Source organism: Hipposideros armiger, unplaced genomic scaffold (assembly GCF_001890085.2).
Source record: "Hipposideros armiger isolate ML-2016 unplaced genomic scaffold, ASM189008v1 scaffold_695, whole genome shotgun sequence".
Classification (NCBI taxonomy): Eukaryota; Metazoa; Chordata; class Mammalia; order Chiroptera; family Hipposideridae; genus Hipposideros; species Hipposideros armiger.
The window spans coordinates 596,425-618,608 of NW_017732045.1; the positions used below are offsets into that span (position 1 = coordinate 596,425).

At 40.3% G+C, this 22,184-nt stretch overlaps 1 protein-coding gene across 1 annotated transcript in view; it reads right to left on the reverse strand.

The window, feature by feature from the left end:
* The window catches only part of ITSN1 (intersectin 1), a 200,677-nt gene that overhangs the window by 114,908 nt on the left and 63,585 nt on the right, over nucleotides 1-22,184 (reverse strand). Inside the window, exons 7-13 of the mRNA XM_019626944.1 lie at nucleotides 21,891-21,898; nucleotides 20,657-20,817; nucleotides 13,834-14,013; nucleotides 12,206-12,302; nucleotides 9,329-9,429; nucleotides 3,841-3,904; nucleotides 1,133-1,270 (exon numbers count right to left, since the gene is read on the reverse strand). Of these exons, the coding sequence (XP_019482489.1) occupies nucleotides 1,133-1,270; nucleotides 3,841-3,904; nucleotides 9,329-9,429; nucleotides 12,206-12,302; nucleotides 13,834-14,013; nucleotides 20,657-20,817; nucleotides 21,891-21,898 (749 nt within the window). The remainder of the gene's footprint in view (nucleotides 1-1,132; nucleotides 1,271-3,840; nucleotides 3,905-9,328; nucleotides 9,430-12,205; nucleotides 12,303-13,833; nucleotides 14,014-20,656; nucleotides 20,818-21,890; nucleotides 21,899-22,184) is intronic.

Genomic DNA, 22,184 nt, shown 5'->3' on the forward strand with positions numbered 1-22,184 from the left:
ATTTTGTAGATGGACGGCCCAGCACAGGATAATTTTCTTTATCTTCCTGACTATAATTTCTACATTGCCAGCATTTTGTTACCTCTTGAATGTGTAGAATTCACAGGCAGGATCTCCTTGCTTGATTTTCTATGTCCAGGTTGATAACAGTTTTGCTTTGCTAAAATTTCTAGTGAGCTTCAATTATATAGATTGGTGCAAAAGTCACCCATCTGTTGATATTTCACTTCATTGTTTTTACTAACACAGGCATACCTCATTTTATTGCACTTTGCTTTATTGAAATTCAAACGCTGCATTTTTTTTTATTTTTTTTTTACAAATTGAAGGCAAGATACTCCACCAGCAAAGAGACAGCAACTCATTTCATTGTGATGGTCTGGAACCAAACCCACATTAGCTCCGAGGTATGCCTGTATACTATAAATATTTTAAAGAACAGAACCCAAGATTAACACAGAACCTAAATAAGAAGATTTTCCTGAATTCATGGATATTTCATTCTCTTGCCAGGAATAAAAATGACTATGAGACACACAGCCAACAAAGCCAAGTTTGAAATTCACATACTCAGCACAGAATTTCTCGTAAGCACTAAATGTTCCTTACTTAGGGCCAGACAAGTGGCTCAGTTGGTTAAGAGTTGGCTTAAGAGTTCAAGCTCTGAGCAACAGGGTCACCGGTTTGATTCCCACATGGGCCAGTGACACTGTGCCTGGGCTGAGCTGTCGCTGAGCTGCCAACAGGTGGCAGGATGGCTCAGCTGGTGTAACAACAAGATTGCCTCTTCGATGGTGGGTTATGCCCACCTGCAACTAACACTGAACTTGGCACCTTGAGCTGAGCTGCTGCCTGGATGGCTCAGTGGATAGAGCATGCGCTCTTAACAATAAGGCCACTGGTTCGACTCCCGCATGGATGGTGGCTACACCTACCCTCAACTAAGACTAAACACAGCACCTTGAGTTTAGAGGCCACGAGCTGCTGACAGGAAGCCAGATGATAACTGGCACCCTCCACAACAAAGACTGAAGAACAACAACTTCGCTGGTCCCCTTCCCCAATTCCCCAACACTGTTCCCCTCCCCCAACTCCCCAATAAAATCTTAAAAAAAAAAAAAATGTTCCTTACCTAAAGGAAGGTGGAATGTATTCTGGAGGCAGGGCAGGTGGCAGTGGCTGGCCAGACATAGCTACATCAATTAGGTGCATGGCCAGGATAAATTCTTCTGCTGTGAGCTTGCCATCTTGATCAATGTCGGAAAGATTCCTATTCAACAAGAAGCTCATTGTAATCTAGTTTCATGAAAATGCATGCTTGTTACTATTCATGCACAAGTAATTTAAACATTCTACTTTCTATTCTGACTCTAGGCCTACTGAGTCTCTCTATGCCTCAGTTCATAAAAATAGTACCTATTTCATACAACTGTTGCAAAGATGAAATGAGACAGTCTATATAGTTGGGATGGTGTTCAGCATTCAACAAATGTTAACTATGATTATAACTATACTGATCTCAGTCCTTGCAAGTCCGTTTAAAATGTATCATGTTCTATGCTCAGCAAACTACCAGGTCAGACTGTAAATATTTAAGCTTTGCAGGACATACTATAATAAATCTATCACACTAAATTCTGCCATTGCAGCGGGAAAGCAGCCATAGACTATATATAAATGAATGGGCATTGTTGTTTTTCCAATAAAACTTTATTTACAAAAACAGGTGCAGGCCAGCCTTGGCACACTGGGCTCAGTTGGCCATCCCGATCTATGCCCACTCGGATGGATCTTTATGGCCTTCAGCCATAGAATTATTATTTTCCAGGCAGAACCAATGGATAATGCATAACTGAGAGATACACACTTCTTTTCTTTTTAAAGATTTTATTGGGGAATTGAGGGAGGGAACAGCATCGGGGAATCAGGGAATGGGAACAGAGAAGTTGCTGTCCTCTTGTTCTTCAATCTAGTTGTGGAGGACGTCGCTTCACTGGCTCATGTTGGTATTATTGCACTCTTCCCGGGTGAGGCAGATCGGTCGCCGGCCATTGGACTGCTGCTCATGGCGGCTCACAGCAGCTCATGCCAGCTGCCGGCTGCTCACGGTAGCTTACGGCAGCCCACTGCAGCCCTACTGCAGCCTATGCCATCGCCAGTGACTCACGGCAGCCCAGCTTCAGGTTGAGCTGTTGTTCGCCATCTTAGTTGTAGAGGGCGCAGCGTCACTAGCCCATGTGGGATCCGAACCAGCGGCCCTGCGCTCAGAGCTGGTGTCCCAAGCCAACTCTTAACCAACAAGCCACTCAGCTGGCCCAAGATACACACTTCTTAAGAAGCCATGCGGGCTAACATTTATATGTAAGGAATCCTGTATAATCTAGGCAATGCTCACCAACAGCTATTAAAAACCATTACAAAATAGAGATATTCATGTGCATCCTGAGGAAAGCACACGGTATCATCTCTGATGCAGTCTTGCACAAAAAAGCAGAGGGGACATATGTCCATTTCTGAAGACATTTTTGATTGTCACCACTGGGGGTGAGGGGCATCTAATAGGTAGAGGCCAGAAATGGTATTAAACAACCTGCAATGCACTGGACAGCCCCCTGCAACAAAGAATTATTGGGTCCAAAATATTAATTGTGCTTAGGTGAAGAAAGCTAATCATCAATCTACAGGAAATATAGGAATAAATTAACACCACAAGGGAGCAATCATCAAAAGTTAGACTATAAGAAACTATAAAACAAATGATCTCAGGGTTTTTTTGGGGGGGTGGAGTAGATGGGAGGAGTTGAGAACAAGACAGTGAGTTAATAAGTTAAAGGACTCTTAAAAGATGTGTTAACCAATTAGTGCAAAATATATTTATTTCAGCCCTGAAATAAATCAACCATAAAAACATTATGAGGTGGGCCAGCCAAGTGAATCATTGATTAAAAGTTGGCTTGGGACTCCAGCTCTGAGCAGCAGGGCCCTGGTTCGGATCCCACATGAGGGCCAGTGACGCTGCGTCCTACAGCTAAGATGGTGATCAACAGCTCGACCTGGAGCTGGGCTGCCCTGAGTTGCCGGCGAAGGCATAGGCTGCAGCCCCTGCTGCAGTGGGCTGCCGTAAGCTACCGTGAGTGGCTAGCAGCCGGCGTGAGCGCCTAGCAGCTGGCGTGAGCTTTCGTGAGCTGCCATGAGCAACTATCCAATGTCCAGCGAGCGATTAGCCTCAGCAGGGAAGAGCACAATGATAATACTAACATGGGCTAGTGAAGCGACGTCCTCTGCAACTAGACTGAAGAGCAAAACGACAGCAACTTGTCTGTCCCCCTCCCCAATTCCCCAATAAAATCTTGAAGAAAAAAAAAGAAAAAAAACATTATGAGGCAATCTAAGGAATTTCAATACTATCTGATTAACTTAATAAAAATTACTATTAAATTTTTAGGTGGACAGTTGGTACTGTAGTCATGTTGAAAGAAATCCCTATCTTTTTTGGAGATACAAGGTGAAATATTAGAAGATGTAAATAATATGACTGAAGGTTGGCTTAAAATAATTGGGAAGGAGGGGAAAACCAAGGCTAACCCTGAGTTGAGGCTTATTTAAACTGGGTTATGAGCGCTTGAGAATTCATTATATGAATTTCTCTGCTTTTGCATTTTTCAAAATGAAAAGGGGGAAAAGTAAGACAGGTAATCATTACAAGTCATTGAAAAATTAAGCATACTCCGTCTATCCCCCCTATAAATAACAATATTAATCCAAAGACAGATGAGGCCATGCTAATTTAAGAAATAAAGTTTCCATGTTATACAAACCAAGGAGCTTTTCATTCCTTACCATATTGAAGCCAGCTGAGCCTGTGGTAAACTTGATTGCATAAGAATAGTTCTTGCTTGGGGACCTAAACAGAAACCAAGAAAAAAATATAAAGATGAATCAGCAATCGTCACCATCCGGGAAAACCAGTGTTCTGCACATATGTGCGATGCAGTCTCGTGCAATCACAGTGCTTGAAACAATATTTGCTATTACCCAAGAGGCTTTTTTTTTTTTAAGTTTCTTGGGGTGACAATTGCCAGCAAAGTTACACAGATTTAAGGTTTACAATTCTGTAACACATCATCTATATATCACATTGTGTGTTCACCACCCAGAGTCAGTTCTGTTTCCATCACCATATATTTGATCCCCTTTACCCTCATTTACTACCCCCCTCCCGCCTCCAAGAGGCTTTTTAAAAAGGAAATTAAGCCCCAATGAAAAGGGGAAGAAACACAAAGCACAGCACAGCAACTGGCACACACTCAATAAATGTCTGTTAAATGGATGATGAATGAAGAATGAATTTCTAAATATAACCTGCCCTTTTGTCCATATTACCATCTCTATTAGTATTAGGCTTTTATTTACAAAGTCTATTTACAAAGCTGAAACTTATTCTCTCTAAATTCAACATCATCTGCTACCACCTGCTGACTCTACCACGACTAGTATCAGACAAATTTAGGGAAGAGTCAGAGAACTTTAGAGGATGAAGGGACCTTAGGGAAAACTCTTCTAACTACTTCAGTATACAGGCTTAAAAAAAATAAAAATAAAACGAAAACGACTTGCTCAAGTTTCCACAAATGGCTAATATCACAACCAGGATTAGAATTTCCGGTGTTAGTAATTTAAAAGAATTACTGGAATTTCCATTCTTCTTTCAAAATCATCTCTCATTCCTTAAAATACTTGTAAATATCTTCATTTCTGGAATAAAACTAGCCTTAGATATCAGACAAAGGCTACAACAGGAGATTTTGAGTCTTTGAATAAACCAGTAGTAGGGAGAGAGACAAATAAGTCTTTATTTCCCGCCCTGCCTCTTGGGGTATATGGTCCCAGGATGACTGATGGACCAGGAAACGGAAGGCTGTAGCAATTGTGTTGGAAAGATTCCTGTGTACAAGCTTTTGCTCTGAGCTATTTCACTTTTCATGTGGCACCTCATCACAAACACCAAAGTGGATGTGTTTTCGCACAGCAAGCCGCAGCGGTTGGGGACCTCTGAGCATCACTAGAAGGTTCCAGCACAGGAAACTCCAGAGAACAGCAGGAAAAGTGCTGATGAACCAACCGGGAGGCTGTGTGCTCTGGCCCTGGCCCAGGCTACAATTTTCCAAGTCACACAGGGCAGGCAGTTTCTTCACTTGTTAGACCCTAGTTTTCTCATTTCAGAAGTCCTTTCCAGAGTTACATGTCTAGGAACGTTCAGATTACGAACCATAACACAGAGCTCAGCACAGTGCTAGCACATAAAAATGCTCACTAAATGGTACTCAATATTACTGACAATATTTTAACTTTTATTTACCTGTAAAATGTGGGCAGAAAGCACACATGAATATACCCTGTGTATTTTTACATGTCCACATGTACGCAGCTTAATTAATCTCCAAACTGGAAATGGTCAAGGAAACAGTACCCAGGTCATGAAACAGCACCCCAAAAGCCCCTCTTGAACTCCCATCAATCATCCCCTCCCACCAAGTGTAGCCTAACTTTTAATGGCAGAGTGCATCTATGTTAAGTCGGGCTTATTTTGCCCAATATTTTATTGTATGTAGCTGTAGAACATAATGCTAACTGCTGTGTACTATGTCACAGTTTGGGGCTATTATGAATCATGAACACACATGTACATTCCTGCTTCATGTGTGTGTGTGAGCACCTAAGAATAACAAACAATCTTTATTGAATTAATGTGAAAGGTCTAAAGGTTCTGTGACATGCTGGAATGAAAAAGTTCACTTATCACTTTACTTAGTCCCTAACATTGTATTTAGAATAGGCAACATTAGAGTTTTATTAGCAAAACTTTACTGAATGCTTCAATTTATACTTGTAACAATGCTCTCCAATTCAGAACTATATAAAAGAAAGTTAATCATTCATCTACTCTCAATAAAAAGTGTAACAATAAATGAAAAGAATGAACCCTGGACCTGAATATCACAAGATGTGGATTCCAGACCTAACTTCCCACTCTCTAATGTGACATTAACAAAACTACTTTTACTCTCTAAGAGGAAGTTCCTTCAGTTCTGAAATGAAGGAAATGAACTAGAACAGGGACTGGCAAACCACAGACCACAGGCTACATCCGGCCCACCGCCCACTTTTGTAAATAAAGTTTTATTGAAACATAGCCATGTCCATTCATTTAAGCATGACATCCGGCTGCTTCTTTACTGCAATGGCAAAGTTGAGTAGTTGTGACAAACAGTATCTGGCCGCAAGCCTAAAATGTTTACAATTTTGCTCTTTACAGAAAAAGTGTCTTGACCCGTGCACCAGAAGATCACAACTGTCTTTTGCAATCCTGACAGACGACTCTACATGTCCTAAGACAAGGTTGTGAAACATTAAAATAGATAGGCAACAGCTAAAGTACCCTCTCAGCATAACAGGACAGCACAAAATTGAGCTCTGAATGCACAGAACTATCCTGCAGAAACCTAAATTCATAAAAGGATAACAGTTTTGGAATAGTGGCTTATAAGTGAACATTATGAGGATAAATAAAAATCTCAAGTTCATAAACTCTACTCTGGGCATCCATATTTGGATAAGAAAGCATGAATACAAAGAACAGAGAGAAATCAAGTTAATGCTTTATTTCAAACAATGGCTAAGACTCTAGCTTTTGTGATTAATATATGAATAACCAAATAGCATACTCATTGGTTCAGAATGCAAGAAGATAATAAAATACCTCTTTGAGGCGAGGGCTAGCATTAACAGGTCTCCCAGAATTCCACAGGTACTTACTGAACCTTGATTAAATGGGCCTGTTCTATTGTATGAGACTGTCTCTTTTAAGAGCATACATATCGAGTTGTGAAGGAACACGGGGTGCCCACCTAACCAGGTGTATCTGCTAAATCAACCCAGGTCAACGGCGTCTCTGATAGATTAGCTTCACTTCCCACAGCGGACAAGCTCATGCCACAAGCTCAGAGGTTCTCACTTTCTTCTAATTGGGACCAACCAATGGCATTCTTAGGCCCACACCATACTCTTACAGATAGAGCCACACTTTAATGGCATCTAAAAAGATGTAAATGAAACAAAATGGTGATCAGAAATTGCTGTGACCACCAGCAGTACATTAATAGTGGGCATTTGCCGCAGGCTACAGCACAGACCAGCGAGGCTGCAGGATGTGCAATTCTTATGGTGCTAATTCCACTCGGCTCCAAAACACACGTGAATGCAAGAGAGTAAGAGACAGAATAAGGATGACCTGGATTCTCCGCTTACTGATATTAAAATACGTATCCTCCTATACTAAACTGGTATTCATAACACTAGGATGTCACAACTCCAAGGTTGCCAACTGTTGCGTTAGATTAAGAAATTACAATTATGTGCAAGTTGTAAAAATGCTTTCTGGTTCCTTCAAAACAACCACCCCCAAAAATGAAACCCTGAAGGAAAAAAAAGAGATTAAGAATATTAAATTAAATATTTCACTTGGGCCTTTATATTCTGGGACTTTTCCTCAACTATTCCTCTTATTCTTAAGCTGAATGAGAAACTGCTTTGGGGGTTCAGGATTCATATAACTATTTTCTAAGTTGTGATCATGACAATGGTCTTTGTATTTCATTCAACTCAACAAACCAGCTCTGTTTCCATCAACAATGTCATTTAGCCCAAAACACACTTATATTCATTCCTCACAAAGGGAAAACAAACTGGATTTCTTTAATTTACTCCTATTTTTAAATTTACTACAATAAACTATTCTATTTGACGTGACTACACAAAGATCTGGTTTAAAAATAAAATTCCCACCTTACATTCTTGCCGGAACCAAACAGTAATAATACACAGATAAACATTAGCAAAATCTGCTCTTTCCAGTATATTACAAATTTTACTTTCTGCCCCAGATAGTAAACGTTCTAAATACTCAAGTGCCTGGGTCATTATCTTTGGGTTGAAGATGCTGCACTTCAGTCATAAAACACACATCCTACCAAGATGGAATTTTACATCAATGTTGCGTCTGAATACTATTTTAATTAACTCATAGCAAACACCAACAATGAAGAAATGTTTTCAGATTCACTGGCCATGTAGTTCTGGGTCCGTGTGGAGTACTGGTGTCAAACAAACCGTGTTCAACGGTACTTAAAACTATACTGTTGAATATTCCTTCAGCGCCCATATAAGTTGGACTCCTTTTTCACGCTGTGTGTAAAATCAACAGCGGCTGCTTTGGCAGAGAGTAAGCGTGGCCCACAGAGAATTTGTTTATACTTATAATTTGCCCCTTCAGTTACAAATATATGCTTATTTGAGAGAACTGCTGGGATTGTTTATGGGGATAGGGTTCACGATTAGATCAGAACCCTTCAAAGTCTCACCCAATCCTAACATTTTTAAACAAGGACAAATTTTTCTTTTGGAAGTAAAAATTACAATTGTAAGTGATAACAAAAAAAGTTAGTAAGAATAAAAAAATTGAAAGTGTTTTGTGTTATATACCAGTGCTTCTCCACCCCAAGAAAATTAATTCTTTGTCCCTTCCTTTTATACTTATTAAAAGGCAGTTAGTTATATTTTTCCCTTTTACACTTTTAATGTTCATATCAGAGGTCTCTATTTTCCTTTATTAAAATTACAGGGGTTTTTCTTTATAACTGATCTATGGTAAATGTATAATCCTTCATTAGAAAGATTTCTGGACAGTATCCGAAAATCCTTTCTACCCTCCTGATATAGATAACAGATTAAAAAAAAAAATCCAGTGAGATCATATAACTTAACTCTGGCCTCTTACACATGAATAAGATCCAAATAGGCAAAGTAAGTGACCACCACCGAGTTGGTGGCATGGCCAGGTCCCAATCTCCCCAGCCAGTTACCTTTCACCCTACATAACTGCCTTAAACACTGACTCTTTGCGTAGGCAGTTTCAAGTTTGTCTACAAAGCTGGACTTCAGAACTTGAACCACTTTTGGTTCACAGCAATGTTTCTTTGCTAGTGCTTTGATTTGCATATGAGGAGCATTTAGGGTGCAGGAGGATACGTGGTCTCTGCTCCATTTACCAAAAAGCAATGGGGCAAAAGCCAGAGGCACTCAAGAATAAAGTAACTATGGCTTTAACCGTAGATGAGAACTCAAGATAAGAACCACAGTGAAATCCTGCTCAGAAAAAGCAAAGAGGGGAAGGTGTTTCGAAAATATCCTTGGCCCAGCATCTAAAAACAATTCGCATTTAGAACAAAGATCATATTTCACTCAACTTTTTTTTTTTGTTTATGCATACCTGTTAAGTGTCCACTCATAGTTTTGTCATGACTATTGAATAACTGTCTGTATTTCAGCCTGGAGGACTGAGGAACAGCCCATTCTGCCACCGGAGGGACACTGTGTGGAAAGGGGGAAGGAGAGAAAACAGGAAGAACAGTAAACGACAGCCTACGTAAGTTCTTCAAAACCAGCCAACTAAGAACTTCTCTAGAAATGAGCTTTACCCTTTTATTCACTTTTGAGTCATAATTTCTGAATCTTCTGTAATGAATGTGTCTTTTTTTTTTTTAAGTTATCAACATTTCTTTCACAATAAATACAATTAAGCTGAAGGGGAAACACAACAGATGGCGTGGCTGTTTCAAGTTGTAGATACAATTTAATAACTTAGAGGTTTTACAAAAGTATGGAAAACCTTCTTGGAACTGAGAGGATACACTCATGTCGAGGCTTTTCTAAACAGTTCTCTCTGGGTTTAAAAAGCAATGCTGATAGCAGACAAATAACTGCCTTGCAAGGTATTAATTCTTTAAAATGTTTAGCTTTCTGTACATCAAAATACAGGATGTATTTCTTACTGGAAGGAAATTATTTCATTCTGGGAAGTTGAAATTCCCACAAATGGAGAGTTGCCCAGAAAGATGAGAACGTTCCTGGGGTCACAGCAAATCAGCAAGCAGCCCTGGAGGGAGCTCCACTTTCCGCCTGAGACCCTGTGCCAGCCTTTCCTCGCCAGCGCAGCAACCAACACCTGAGGAAGCCCCAGCCAGTAGGCAGCTTGAGTCTGGACCTCCCAGGGAGCAGCTGCCACACAAGTATCACAATGGTCCCCCTGACTTGTTAAGAGCCAGATGTGTAAATAGGGCCATGTAAACACAATGGCTAAACGACCAGTCAGGACAGATTACAAGGAATGTTCCATGTGCCATCTGCTTTCATTTCAACAAAAATATATGTTTCTTACATGTAAAAGCAAAATTTTAATCATAAATTGAACCTCTTAGTCCTCATTTATATACGTTATCTATGCACTTATAGGCACTTGAAAAGTAAAGGAAATGGCTCCCAATCACTTGAAAAGTACCTATATAAATGCCCCTTTTCAATTTTTATAAATTTCTTAATGAAAAACACTTACCAAGATCTATTCTGCTGTGTGTACTTCTGCAACAACTCTCTCATTTTAAACTAATATTTTGCTGATTCCAACTTCTGCCTATTTGTCAAAAAGCAAATTATCTTTCTTCCGCACCCCAGGAATGTAGGGTGTTTACACACAGAAGTTGTCCCAGATTACTCTTATCAAGGCATAGTTTTCTACCAAACTCGAGAATGCAAATGGACTAAAAATTCATTAATAGGTACCCGAAGAGTTAGATGCCACATTACAAAAACTTGCTAGAAATTTAAACATTGAAAAGATGACTACCTGAAAAAACACAATTGTCTTGATAGCATTAACATTTGCTGATATTGATTATTTATTCATTCTAATGTTACAAATCAATTTTAAGACATATTTTAAAAACCCTTGTGGAGAGTCAGAGAAAACTCAAAAGTCCAGCAAGGTACTGGAGAAAGAATAACAAATTTGGAAATTAGTGTTAGATGATCTGAGTTTAAATCTCGGTTCTGCCATTTAGCAAGCTGTAAACCATGGGTAAATTTCCTCATTCACAATTCTAAGACAGTATCTACTGCAGAGGACGACAATGGGGCTTGAATGGGATTCATAAGGTGTCAGGCAAGTAGATGCTCAATAAATGTTCCTGACTCTTAAAAGTAAAATGTTAATTAAGTGGAACACAAATATCTGTGTACCACAACTAACTGAAGTTTTTGCAGCAAACGTTCATGGTGAAGAGCCATGCCTTAACATCAGAAATAACTCCGTTCGACTCTTGCCCTGTCACTCAGGAGTTAATATTATCTCGAGCAAGTCACTTACTGCCTCCGGGCTTCTTCCTCACCTATAACACAGAGATAACAGGACTCACTTCACGGGGAAAAGGTGAGCACTGAGTTAATGCACAGAAAGCATCTGGCACAGTGCTCTTCAGTTTATGGAGTTTCTTTAAATCATTTTTTTAAAGGTAATGAATTACTGAACGATATCCAACACACTTTTCTCTCTAATGTGGAAAAAATGACTTGATTCACTTAGGAAAGATTTCTAATGAGTATTGAAACAAGAAAAGATAAAGTAGTCTTCATTTACATTCCCTTTGACAGCTTACAAAGAGTCATCTAAGATTTTTCATCTTAGTGCAGCAGTATGCAAGGGGAAAAAATAAGGGGAAAAGAAAAAAAAAATGAAACATAATACGAAACCAAGACTGGCCAAAACATAAGCAATAAGGTCATGTAAGCTTTGCCAAAATCGAGCCACATATTTGGTTAATAACAACTGTCCACTAGTCTGAATAACTCATTTCATAAAAATTGATCTTAAATAACATTTTACTCATAATCCACACAGACGCCATAAAATTATCTGAGATAGAATTTTTAAAAAGGCCAATTGTGGCTCTAATCTTCATATAAAAATTTTTATAAGTAAACTTCTGATGATCAACACAAAATATTTAATTTGTTTTTTCCCCCTTACACCTAGAGTTCTAGTTCATTAGTTTTAAACATTTACTACCTATTTATTATTCTCTTTAAAAAGCAACATGCAAAGCCTTTATGGGAAATGGCATGTCCTTGATTCTGTCATCGCTGCAACAAATAAATGATAAAACCTAATCACATTATCCAGAATTAAGAAAAATGTTGGCATTCTACAAAATAAGATAATAAATAATGAACACAGCTAATTCATTTTCACATTTATGAGTTAATCAGATAATGGCTTGAACCAAACTGTCCATTTAAAAACAAGCAAACTTACCTAGCCACGTCAAATGATTGTGCCTTCTGTAATTTAGTGTTTAATTGTGACCCTGGACCAGACCTACTAAAAGAAGAACTCTTTGGCAATGTGGCTGCTGTAAAAATAAATAAATGTTGAATAATTTTAATTCTACAAAAAGAAGAAATTGACAAAAATTAAAATGCACAGTCATCAAGTCTGAGGCAGAAACTATTCCTCCTTCCCTACCATCCTGGACTCAAAAAGAGTTACGCCCTCCTTGCTTCCTGCCCTCTCGCCAAAAACATTGCTGGATTTATTTGTTCCTACCGAAAATCACCTTACTAAGTAGTCATGTTTACATCCATAAAATGTTACTTTTCATTCAGCATTTAGTATCTTATTTTATAGGATCTGTCAACAGTAATAGAAGTAACAGCTTAAATACACAGATGGCATCTTCTTAATGGCACCGAAGGAGCTACAGTATTAGTTCCAGATGTGAGGGCCAAGAAGTCAGAGACTTGCAGTCTTGGCCAGATAACGTGACGCTAGGGAGGGTCAGCTTTTGTGTCTGATTCTCATTCAGGCTGGTTAGCTGTGTTACAGAAAAAACCCTGAGCTGTGGCCACATTCCCTCATCCCGGCCTGCTGTTTCGCAACATCTGCCATTAGCCACACCAGAAAACAAGATGGTGCGGGGAGCCACTGGTATCACTGGAAAAACAAGCACTTTCTTGGCTGCCATCACGTCTGCAGTCATGGTCATGTACGAAAGATGAACTGTACGTGACAAGAAAATCTTCAAAAAGAAGTACATTTAGATTCTTCGGCTATAACTTAGAGACGTATCCTGACAGATGTAATAAATCCAGGGGGCTATGCACAGAATTAAGAATTCAAATATAATGCTAAAACCCATGCTGTCATCACCACTGAATTTACTCAGATATACCCAAAGATTCTTTCCCTATTGATATGAATTCAGTAAATTTGTTAGACTAAGGCCATCGACATCTACAATTTATGCTTTCTTTTAATTAAAGGGGAAAAGACTGAATAAAGTCTCAAAATGAAATTAACTAAATCAGGAATTTTTTAAACCTATTCTTCAATTAAGCAAGTATGCAATGCTACGATCTTAATATATTTACATGTTTAATAGACTTCCTTCCCCTGGCTGCCTGATTCACTCCACTTTAACAACAAAACAAAACAAAACAAAAAAGCAATGTTCTCCCCGCCCCCACCACCACATAATTCTGCTCTGAAAGGATTGGCTTGTTTATTAGCAAGTCAGAGCAGCTGAAGAAAAATAGTAACTGATACATGAAAATACAAAACGTTCAAATACTATTTAAATTTCAGTTGCTTTTGTCAAGCCCTTGAAAGGAAATGACTCTCTTGGTTTTAGCTGTTGAGCTCACCTTGGTCCACAGTGGTACCCAGAGCCCATAATTCCATTCTCCTTTCCTTCTCTCTAGCCTAGCACATCCCATTTAATGTGTTGGAAAAATAAGAAATTAAATGAAAAACTGAAGCTATTTTCCTCTGGAACAAAATACCACTTAAATATAACCAGAAAGTGAAGACAGAAGAGTTAACAAGAATGAAGAGTAAAATACAAGTTGTAAAAATTCAGTCTATGGATTCATCAGGTCACATACCAGGATGAGCAAACGCAGGCAGAGGTTGTATAACAGGGGGGGCCCCATTAGCCAGGGGAGGCACTGCTGCTGGAGGAACAGAAGATACTAGGGGTGGGGACATTCCAACAACTGGAATGGGTCCCATTGGCACTGGAGCAACAGCTGTGAGTGGTGGCATGCTGGCAATACCTCCTATACCTACGAAGGAAGAAATCCCAACAAAATTCACAAGGAATCACGTTTCAACATTCAGTGATCATGAATCTAAGACTGCTTGCAGAAGAAAATCATTTTTCAATTGTAAAATATCCCCATGTATAATATTAATTCAGATTAGTCATTTTGAAGAGTACCAAAAATTATGTCAAGGGCACATCAAAAGGGCTCAAGACCCAACCTGCAGAGGGACCTACTGGGCAAAGTTAAGGATCAACAAGAATAATAACTGCAATGGGCTAAAAGCCACCAAACAGAATTAACTTCACAATTCATAATGCCATTTGAAAACAAACAAAACTAAAATACCCTAACTGGTCACAATGTATTTTGAAAATCAGTAAATAAAGAGGGAAAATAAATCAAACATTTCTCCTGCCTTTCCTTTATATATACTGAATCTCAGGGTGACCGAACATTTGATGGGCAAGTTTCTCTTTACAGAAATACTCCAACCAGAAAATGAAGAAATGATAGAACTAAAATAAACATTTCCTTCTGTTTTTGTCTCTCTGTTTCAACTCGTGACATTGTGATGTAATAGGAAATACATATCTGGTCTTCGTCCCCGCTTCCTGGCAGAGCTCCTAAAACCCTTGTTAATTTCCTGACTGATGGGAACATCTGTTATAGTTGGTCTTGGTCCCTGGTTCCTAACACAAGAGCTTCTGAGACCCTTGGAATCGCTGGAGTGATGTCTTTTTGTATCAGAATCAGGTGACTGGGGGCTGAGGGTCCCTAAGTAGCTGCAAGATGGGAGCTGGTAACAGGAAAGGCCAAGTCATGATTAGAGGGTTGGAAAATGGACTTCTTCCCAAGGCATGATTAGAGGACTGAAAAGTCCCGCTCCACCCCACCCTACCTCCACACTGACCTCAGGGGAGAGTAGAGGAACTGGAGATTGAACCAATGGCCAATGGTTTAATTAATCATGCCTACATAATGCAATCTCCATTAAACACTCCTACACTACAGGGTTTGGAGCGCTTCCAGGCTGGTGAACGCACCATGTTGGGAGAGTGGTGAACCCCAATTTCACAGGGACAGAAACTCCTGCACTCAGGACCCTCTGGACCCCACCCTATATCCCTCTCCATTGGACTGTTCATCTCTATTTTTATTACAAACTGGTGAACAAAAATGTTTCCCGGAGTTTTATGAGTGGTTCTAGCAAATTATAGAAAGGGGGAAAAGGGTTTATGGGAACCTCTGACTTTGTAGTCAAGTTGGACAAAAGCGTGGGCACCATGGGGACCCATTACTTGTGACTCAAGTCTGAAATGAGTTCAGTCTTGTGGGACGGAGCTCTTAAACCTGTGGAATCTGATGCTAACTCTGGGTAGTTAGTGTCGGAATTGAATTTAATTATAAGATACTAAGTTAGTGTCTGGAGAGTTAGAACAATGGCTGGTGTGGTTTTTCTGGACACAAAATTCTTGGATTCTTCCTTCCTTGGGAATCCTAAATATGTTACTCCATTTTCTTCTGGCATATAAAGCACTGCTGTAAAAAAGTCCAAAGATATTCTGATCTTCTCTCCCTTGTAAGTCACGTGCTTTCTTTTTCTACATGCCCAGATAATTTTTTGTTTTACTAGGATATATCTAAGCATGGGTCTCTCCAGGTCAATCTTCTCAGGTACATGATACACTCGTTCAAATACACTTTCAGATCTTTTATTTCAAGACAGTTGTCTTGAACTAATTTTTAACATGTGTTCTATTCCTTTGCTTTGGTTTTCTTCTTCAGGGACTCCAATTAGCCGTATATTCAATTTTCTTGGCCTTCAATGTTTGTCGATTTTTCTCAAATCCTTATGTTTTTTCATTTCCTCGTAATTTTTCTTCTTCTTCTTTTTTTTTTTTTTTTTTTTTTTAGCTGAGCCATCCTGCTACCTGATGGCAGCTCAGCGGCTGCTCAGCTCGGGCTGGACTCGAACCGCTGTTGCTCAGAGCTCAAACTCTTGAGCGAGCTCTTAACCAACTGAGCCACTCGGCCGGCCCTCATTTCCTCGTAATTTTTGAAATCCTCCTCTTTTTACCTCTTTTTCTTTTCAGACAGTATCTCTTGTGTTGCTTGTAATCTAGTCTTCATTTCTGAAACGACTTTTTCTTTTATTTCTCACTCTTTTCCTGAGTTCTGAACCGTTATTTCTGAAGTTTTAAAATTCGGATTTGTGTTGGTCTTTTATGACTTGGATCCTTCTCTTAGTATCTTTTAGCTCATTTTGAAATAGTAGGTTACCGGTGTGCTGTCACTGAGCACAGGGGTGTTATCTGGCTCTTTATTCTCTTTTTTCTAATAATAGTCTGAGTGGGACCCAACCTTGCCGGATACTGCCTGTTGCTCATTTGTGTGAGCGCCTTGTTTCCTGGGATTTCCAGTCTCCGCGCTCCTCCCCCAGTTGTGGGAATTCACAGGAACCAGACAGCCCCAGATCTTTCGGGTTTTCTTATCCCAAGCACAATCATTGTAATTACTCTCTAACATTGTGATTTTTCCACTTTAAGTGACCTACTCAGCTTTTAAATAGCCACTGCAAAGACCACATCCGTTTACGAACTGACTACCTTTTCTGAATTTTTCTGTATATTTCTAAATAAATATATCGACCTGAGGTTGTGTTTTGGAAGCCATCCTTCTTGACTCGGCTAATTTCTTGAAAATTTCCCGTCTCTCCTCAACCACTGAGCTTTCTCTTTCCATTCTAAAGATGTGCAAGCACTTCTCATCCTAAACACCCTGTCTTTCAGCTGACACAGCCCTCCAGCCTCGTCTCCCCTTTACAGTTCAACGCTTCCCCTCTTCCAAGCCTCCAATCAGGCTTTTGTCCCTACAACTCCAATGAAACTGCTTGTCAAGGTCACCTGTAAACTCGATTTATGAAATCCAATCACTTTTCTGTCCTATTCTTACTCAGTGTCTCAGAGGCAACTCAAACAATGGAGCACTCCTTCTATAATCCCTTTTCTTGGCTACCAGGACACCGACCAACAACCTTTTACAGACCTTTAAATATCATGGCATGCTAAGATTTGGTTCTAAGTCTTCTGCCTGTACTAGCCAGACTTTCTCTAAGGTATCCTATCCAGTCCCAGGTCTTGCAATGCCATCCACACTCAAACTCTCCCAGAGCTGATGGATCTGCCTCTGAGTCCCAGACACATGGACTGATCTGCCTCTTCATTATCTCAATTTGGCAATCTACTAGGCCCCTCAAACTTACCATGGCCAAAATTTGATTTACTTTTTCTCCAAAATATAATGAATCGAGCCTATTCTACCTTCCACTTTGGTTTTCGCCACCCAGATCTAAAACGCCGTTATCTCTTGCCCGTGGCAAAAGGCGCCTTACTGATTTCCCAGATTCTACTCTGGTCCCCCAGCAGTCCAATCTTCACATAACACAGATGATTTTTTCTAGGTGTCTAGCAACCATGTCACTCCCCTCACTTAAAAGCTCTCTGAAGGTTTCAAATGCACTCCGAAAAAGGAATTCCATCCCCTTAGCAGCTTTAACAGGCCCTAAAGCATCTGACTCCTGCCTTCCCTCGCTGACCTTACTTACAACCTGCCAATGCTTCCGTTTTTGCCTTAAGACCTTTGCAATTGCTGTTCCTTTTGTCTAGAGGTCTTGCCCCCCCTGGTCTTCACATGGCTCTTATCTCTAAGTCAGCTCCAAAGTCATCTCCTCAGGGACTTCTTCCCTGACCTCCTTGTCTACTTGTCTCCTTCTATCTCATTATCTTATTTATCTATTTGCTTGTTTCCCCCAACTTGACAAGAAGCTTCACAGCAGCAGGAGCCATGATGTCTTGCTCACCAGCGTGCGCCCAGCAACCAGGACACACAGTAGGGGCTTAAAAATATTGGTTTACTCCGATAAAGCCATGGACTTCTGGCCAAAAATAATTTTTTTTTTAAATCAAACAAACCAAAAAAATGAACTTCCCTTGAAATAGTTGGGTCCAGAGTAAAAGAACTATGCTGTGTACAAACACACTGAAACAAGGCGGCACCGGGCATCCTCATAGCACTTGCTGCAATACAGCTGGGTACCCTGAGTCAAGTCACAATACCACTGTGCCCCGTTTTCCTCTTCTTAACATAGGGAAGTTGAAGAAAATGACTGTTCATCGCCCAGCTGGCTTTAATAGCACAGTGTGACAATATCTGCGTTAACACATGTAGACAACAAGCCCGCGAAGAGTGAGGCCCCGTGTCACCTGATGGTCTGGTGATAATGAAAGTGGGGAGAGGGGAGAGAAGGTCATAAGGAACCTGAGAGCCTTTAGGGAAACTGCGTGTTTAGACAAGCTCTCCTTCCGTTTGGAAATACAGTCTTAAGGAAATTGTTCCACTTCTTGGAATCTCAGTTCTCTCATTTATATAACAGGGCTCAGCATTTCTGCCTAGTTTCAGGGACACTGGTGTGACTACTAAATAAAATACCATATGAGAAGGCACACCGTGGAAGGGCCAGGAAACGCCTGGTCAGATCATTTTTAATATTAGAAAATAATGATAATAGTAACAAATTCTTTTGCTCCCAAGTAGCCAGAAGGGTAAGAAAAACATTACCCTGGGTTGTGCTGAGACGTGGAAGTAGAAATACTACCAGAGGCCAGGATACACTTGGAAAAACTGGATCAGGACCATGTACTTTTAACTTCTCTTATGTTCTGATATTTCCTCATGATTTAGTTTTCTGAGAACGCTGCTGTGGTGAGAACGAGGTGAGAGGCAGTGGAGGAGCCTGGGGGAAGAGCTAAGGGCTGGCTGTCAGGGTGTCAGAGCCAAATCCCAGCTTCCCACAGAGGCGGCGGCACTGTTAGTTAAGTGACTGGAAAACCATCTGGGCAGGGAGGCCACCGCCTTCTGAAAAGAAATCAGCAATATCTCTAGAGCTGAAATTCCTAGAGCAGAATGGAATAAGAGAAGACACATTAAATGCTAGAGGAAGAATAACTGACACCTGGGTTTGAGAGAAAGAGGAAATAGGATGCCTCTGGTTGTCTGACCCTCTGTCCACCCTGAGGTTTCTTCTTGCAGCACCAGAAAGGAAGCCAAAAGAAAACCAAACACACCCACTAGCTGTTCTATGTTTTAACACATGGATCCTGACCAAACTTTGGCAATAGGGACCTTTAGAGATTCAAAGCAACTTTCACTTAAAAGAAATATTTTTTTTAATGTAATTCCCAAATGACTACCTTTACTGAATATTTTCTGTATATTTCTAAATAAATACATTCATCTGAGGCTACATTTTGGAAACCATCTCTCCGGACTATGCTAATTCTTGAAAATTTCCCATCTCTCCACAATCACTGAGTTTTCTATTCTAAAATGTGGGAGGAAAATGGGGTACAGTGATAGTGTCACTTGCCTCAGGGTCCCCAGCGGAAATCCGGCAAGTGCTATGCAGATGCCTGGTACCTTCTTCCTTCAGTGTGTCTGCACACAGCCTACGGCTTTTCCTCTGGACTCTGGTTAACTAAGGGCTAGGGACTAAGAACGCACGCTGGACAGGGCCCGGCCACTGGAGCCTGCTGCTCACTTCCGCTCTTCCTAGCCTTTGCCCACACATGAATTTTTAAGTGTTTCCTTCTTTTGAGTCACTATCCCACTTGTCTAACCCAAACCCTGCCCCTTTCCCCTAAAAAGCCGTCTCATGGCTAAACTCACCAAAAGGGAGGCCATGCATAGTTTGCTTGTTTTCAATAGTAAATCTAATAAGTAAAACCACAGCATTCATTTATCTCAGCTTATCATTAACCGTACCAGACAAACTGAGCTACTATTGACTGCCCGTTCCCAAACCTACCTCACTCTATCACCTGTCATCAGATATATCAGGAAGAAGAGAGGGTACGAAACTCGATCCACAATTTCTGTTTTGTTTAAACTGTCTAAGAACTTTCCCATGAATCAGAAGTTACATCTGATTACAGTAATCTTTAAATCAACCTAAATGATCAAAGTTTAGGGTGAGAACACAGAGAGAAATCAGAACGGTTGGTGATCTTAGTCAACTAATTACTGATTAATTTTTAAGAAAACTATCTGGCCAAAACATAACTTTTTATGGAATTATGCTTCTCATTGAGATAACAATGTTTACTTTCTCCTGCCTCATTTTGTTCTCAGAATTTAAATGTGGCCATTTGCCTCAGTGCTGTGAATTTAAAAATAGACTTTAAGATACCATAATCCAAAGCAGTTGTTTATACACAAGGAGAAACAAAGATGTTATGGCAACAGAAAACCTAGAGGAAGGATGTGACAATGTGAAGAGTCAAGAATCCAATAAGAGCAAGAAAAAAGATAGAAAATGCAGCAGCAGGCTGCAAGTTTGTTCCTTTTAGGCTGACAATCTGCGCTCCTCACCCCGCCTCACCCCCCTCGTCCCCGCGGCCCACTTGGATCACTCACATCCTGGGGTTAGTGTGAACACGTTCCTTCTCCTCAAGCACTAGTTTCCTGCCTCCGGCCATGACTTTCCCAACAGAATTACCCCCCTAGAATTTCACAAGTGCTAGAAACTGAGAAGGGGGAAAAAGGGGAAACCTTTCTTTTTAAAACATACAATGAAACCTAGGAGCCAATTCCTTTTCCAACTTACCAAACGCTGGTGCACTAGAAATGGCCACTGGTTGCTGTTTCATGACAGGGGGGAGTGCAGAGGGAAGCTGATAGCCTTGGAGCTTCAGTTTGATAAGTTTCATAGCTATGGAGAACTCCACTTGATCCATTCTTCCATCATTATTCATGTCGGCCAGTGCCCTGCAAAACCAGCAGCAAGGGCTTCAAACCACTGTGACTGTGAAAGAATGAATGTTTCCCAAGTCACCACTCCCACCCGCACAAAAACAAAATAATCAGCTCCCTTAATCCTGGGGAGAAAAAAACAAAGCAAAACTAAATTTATTCACCAAGCTATAGGGAGTAACCTGGAAATACTGATAAGATTTTATATAAATATAAGATGCTTTTTATTGTGTTATTCTTTACGTATAGGATTCATGAGGTAGTTTTCAGTCTGAATTTCAGGATATGTACTTTGGATATCAAATAGGGTTTCTTTGTGGAGTGATGAAAATGTTCTAAAATTGGATCGTGGTAATGGCTGCACAACTCTGAATAGACTAAAAAAACAATGAATTATACACTTTAAAAGGATGAATTCTATTCTGTGAATTATGTGAAAATAAAGGTGCTAGCAAACAAAGTAGTTACGAACAGAGAGTTTATTTCTAGAATTACTCGACTAGATTGCACCAACTCCTCTGAGGCTCTACTAANTCAGCTCCAAAGTCATCTCCTCAGGGACTTCTTCCCTGACCTCCTTGTCTCCTAGTCTCCTTCTATCTCATTATCTTATTTATCTATTTGCTTGTTTCCCCCAACTTGACAAGAAGCTTCACAGCAGCAGGAGCCATGATGTCTTGCTCACCAGCGTGCGCCCAGCAACCAGGACACACAGTAGGGGCTTAAAAATATTGGTTTACTCCGATAAAGCCATGGACTTCTGGCCAAAAATAATTTTTTTTTTAAATCAAACAAACCAAAAAAATGAACTTCCCTTGAAATAGTTGGGTCCAGAGTAAAAGAACTATGCTGTGTACAAACACACTGAAACAAGGCGGCACCGGGCATCCTCATAGCACTTGCTGCAATACAGCTGGGTACCCTGAGTCAAGTCACAATACCACTGTGCCCCGTTTTCCTCTTCTTAACATAGGGAAGTTGAAGAAAATGACTGTTCATCGCCCAGCTGGCTTTAATAGCACAGTGTGACAATATCTGCGTTAACACATGTAGACAACAAGCCCGCGAAGAGTGAGGCCCCGTGTCACCTGATGGTCTGGTGATAATGAAAGTGGGGAGAGGGGAGAGAAGGTCATAAGGAACCTGAGAGCCTTTAGGGAAACTGCGTGTTTAGACAAGCTCTCCTTCCGTTTGGAAATACAGTCTTAAGGAAATTGTTCCACTTCTTGGAATCTCAGTTCTCTCATTTATATAACAGGGCTCAGCATTTCTGCCTAGTTTCAGGGACACTGGTGTGACTACTAAATAAAATACCATATGAGAAGGCACACCGTGGAAGGGCCAGGAAACGCCTGGTCAGATCATTTTTAATATTAGAAAAT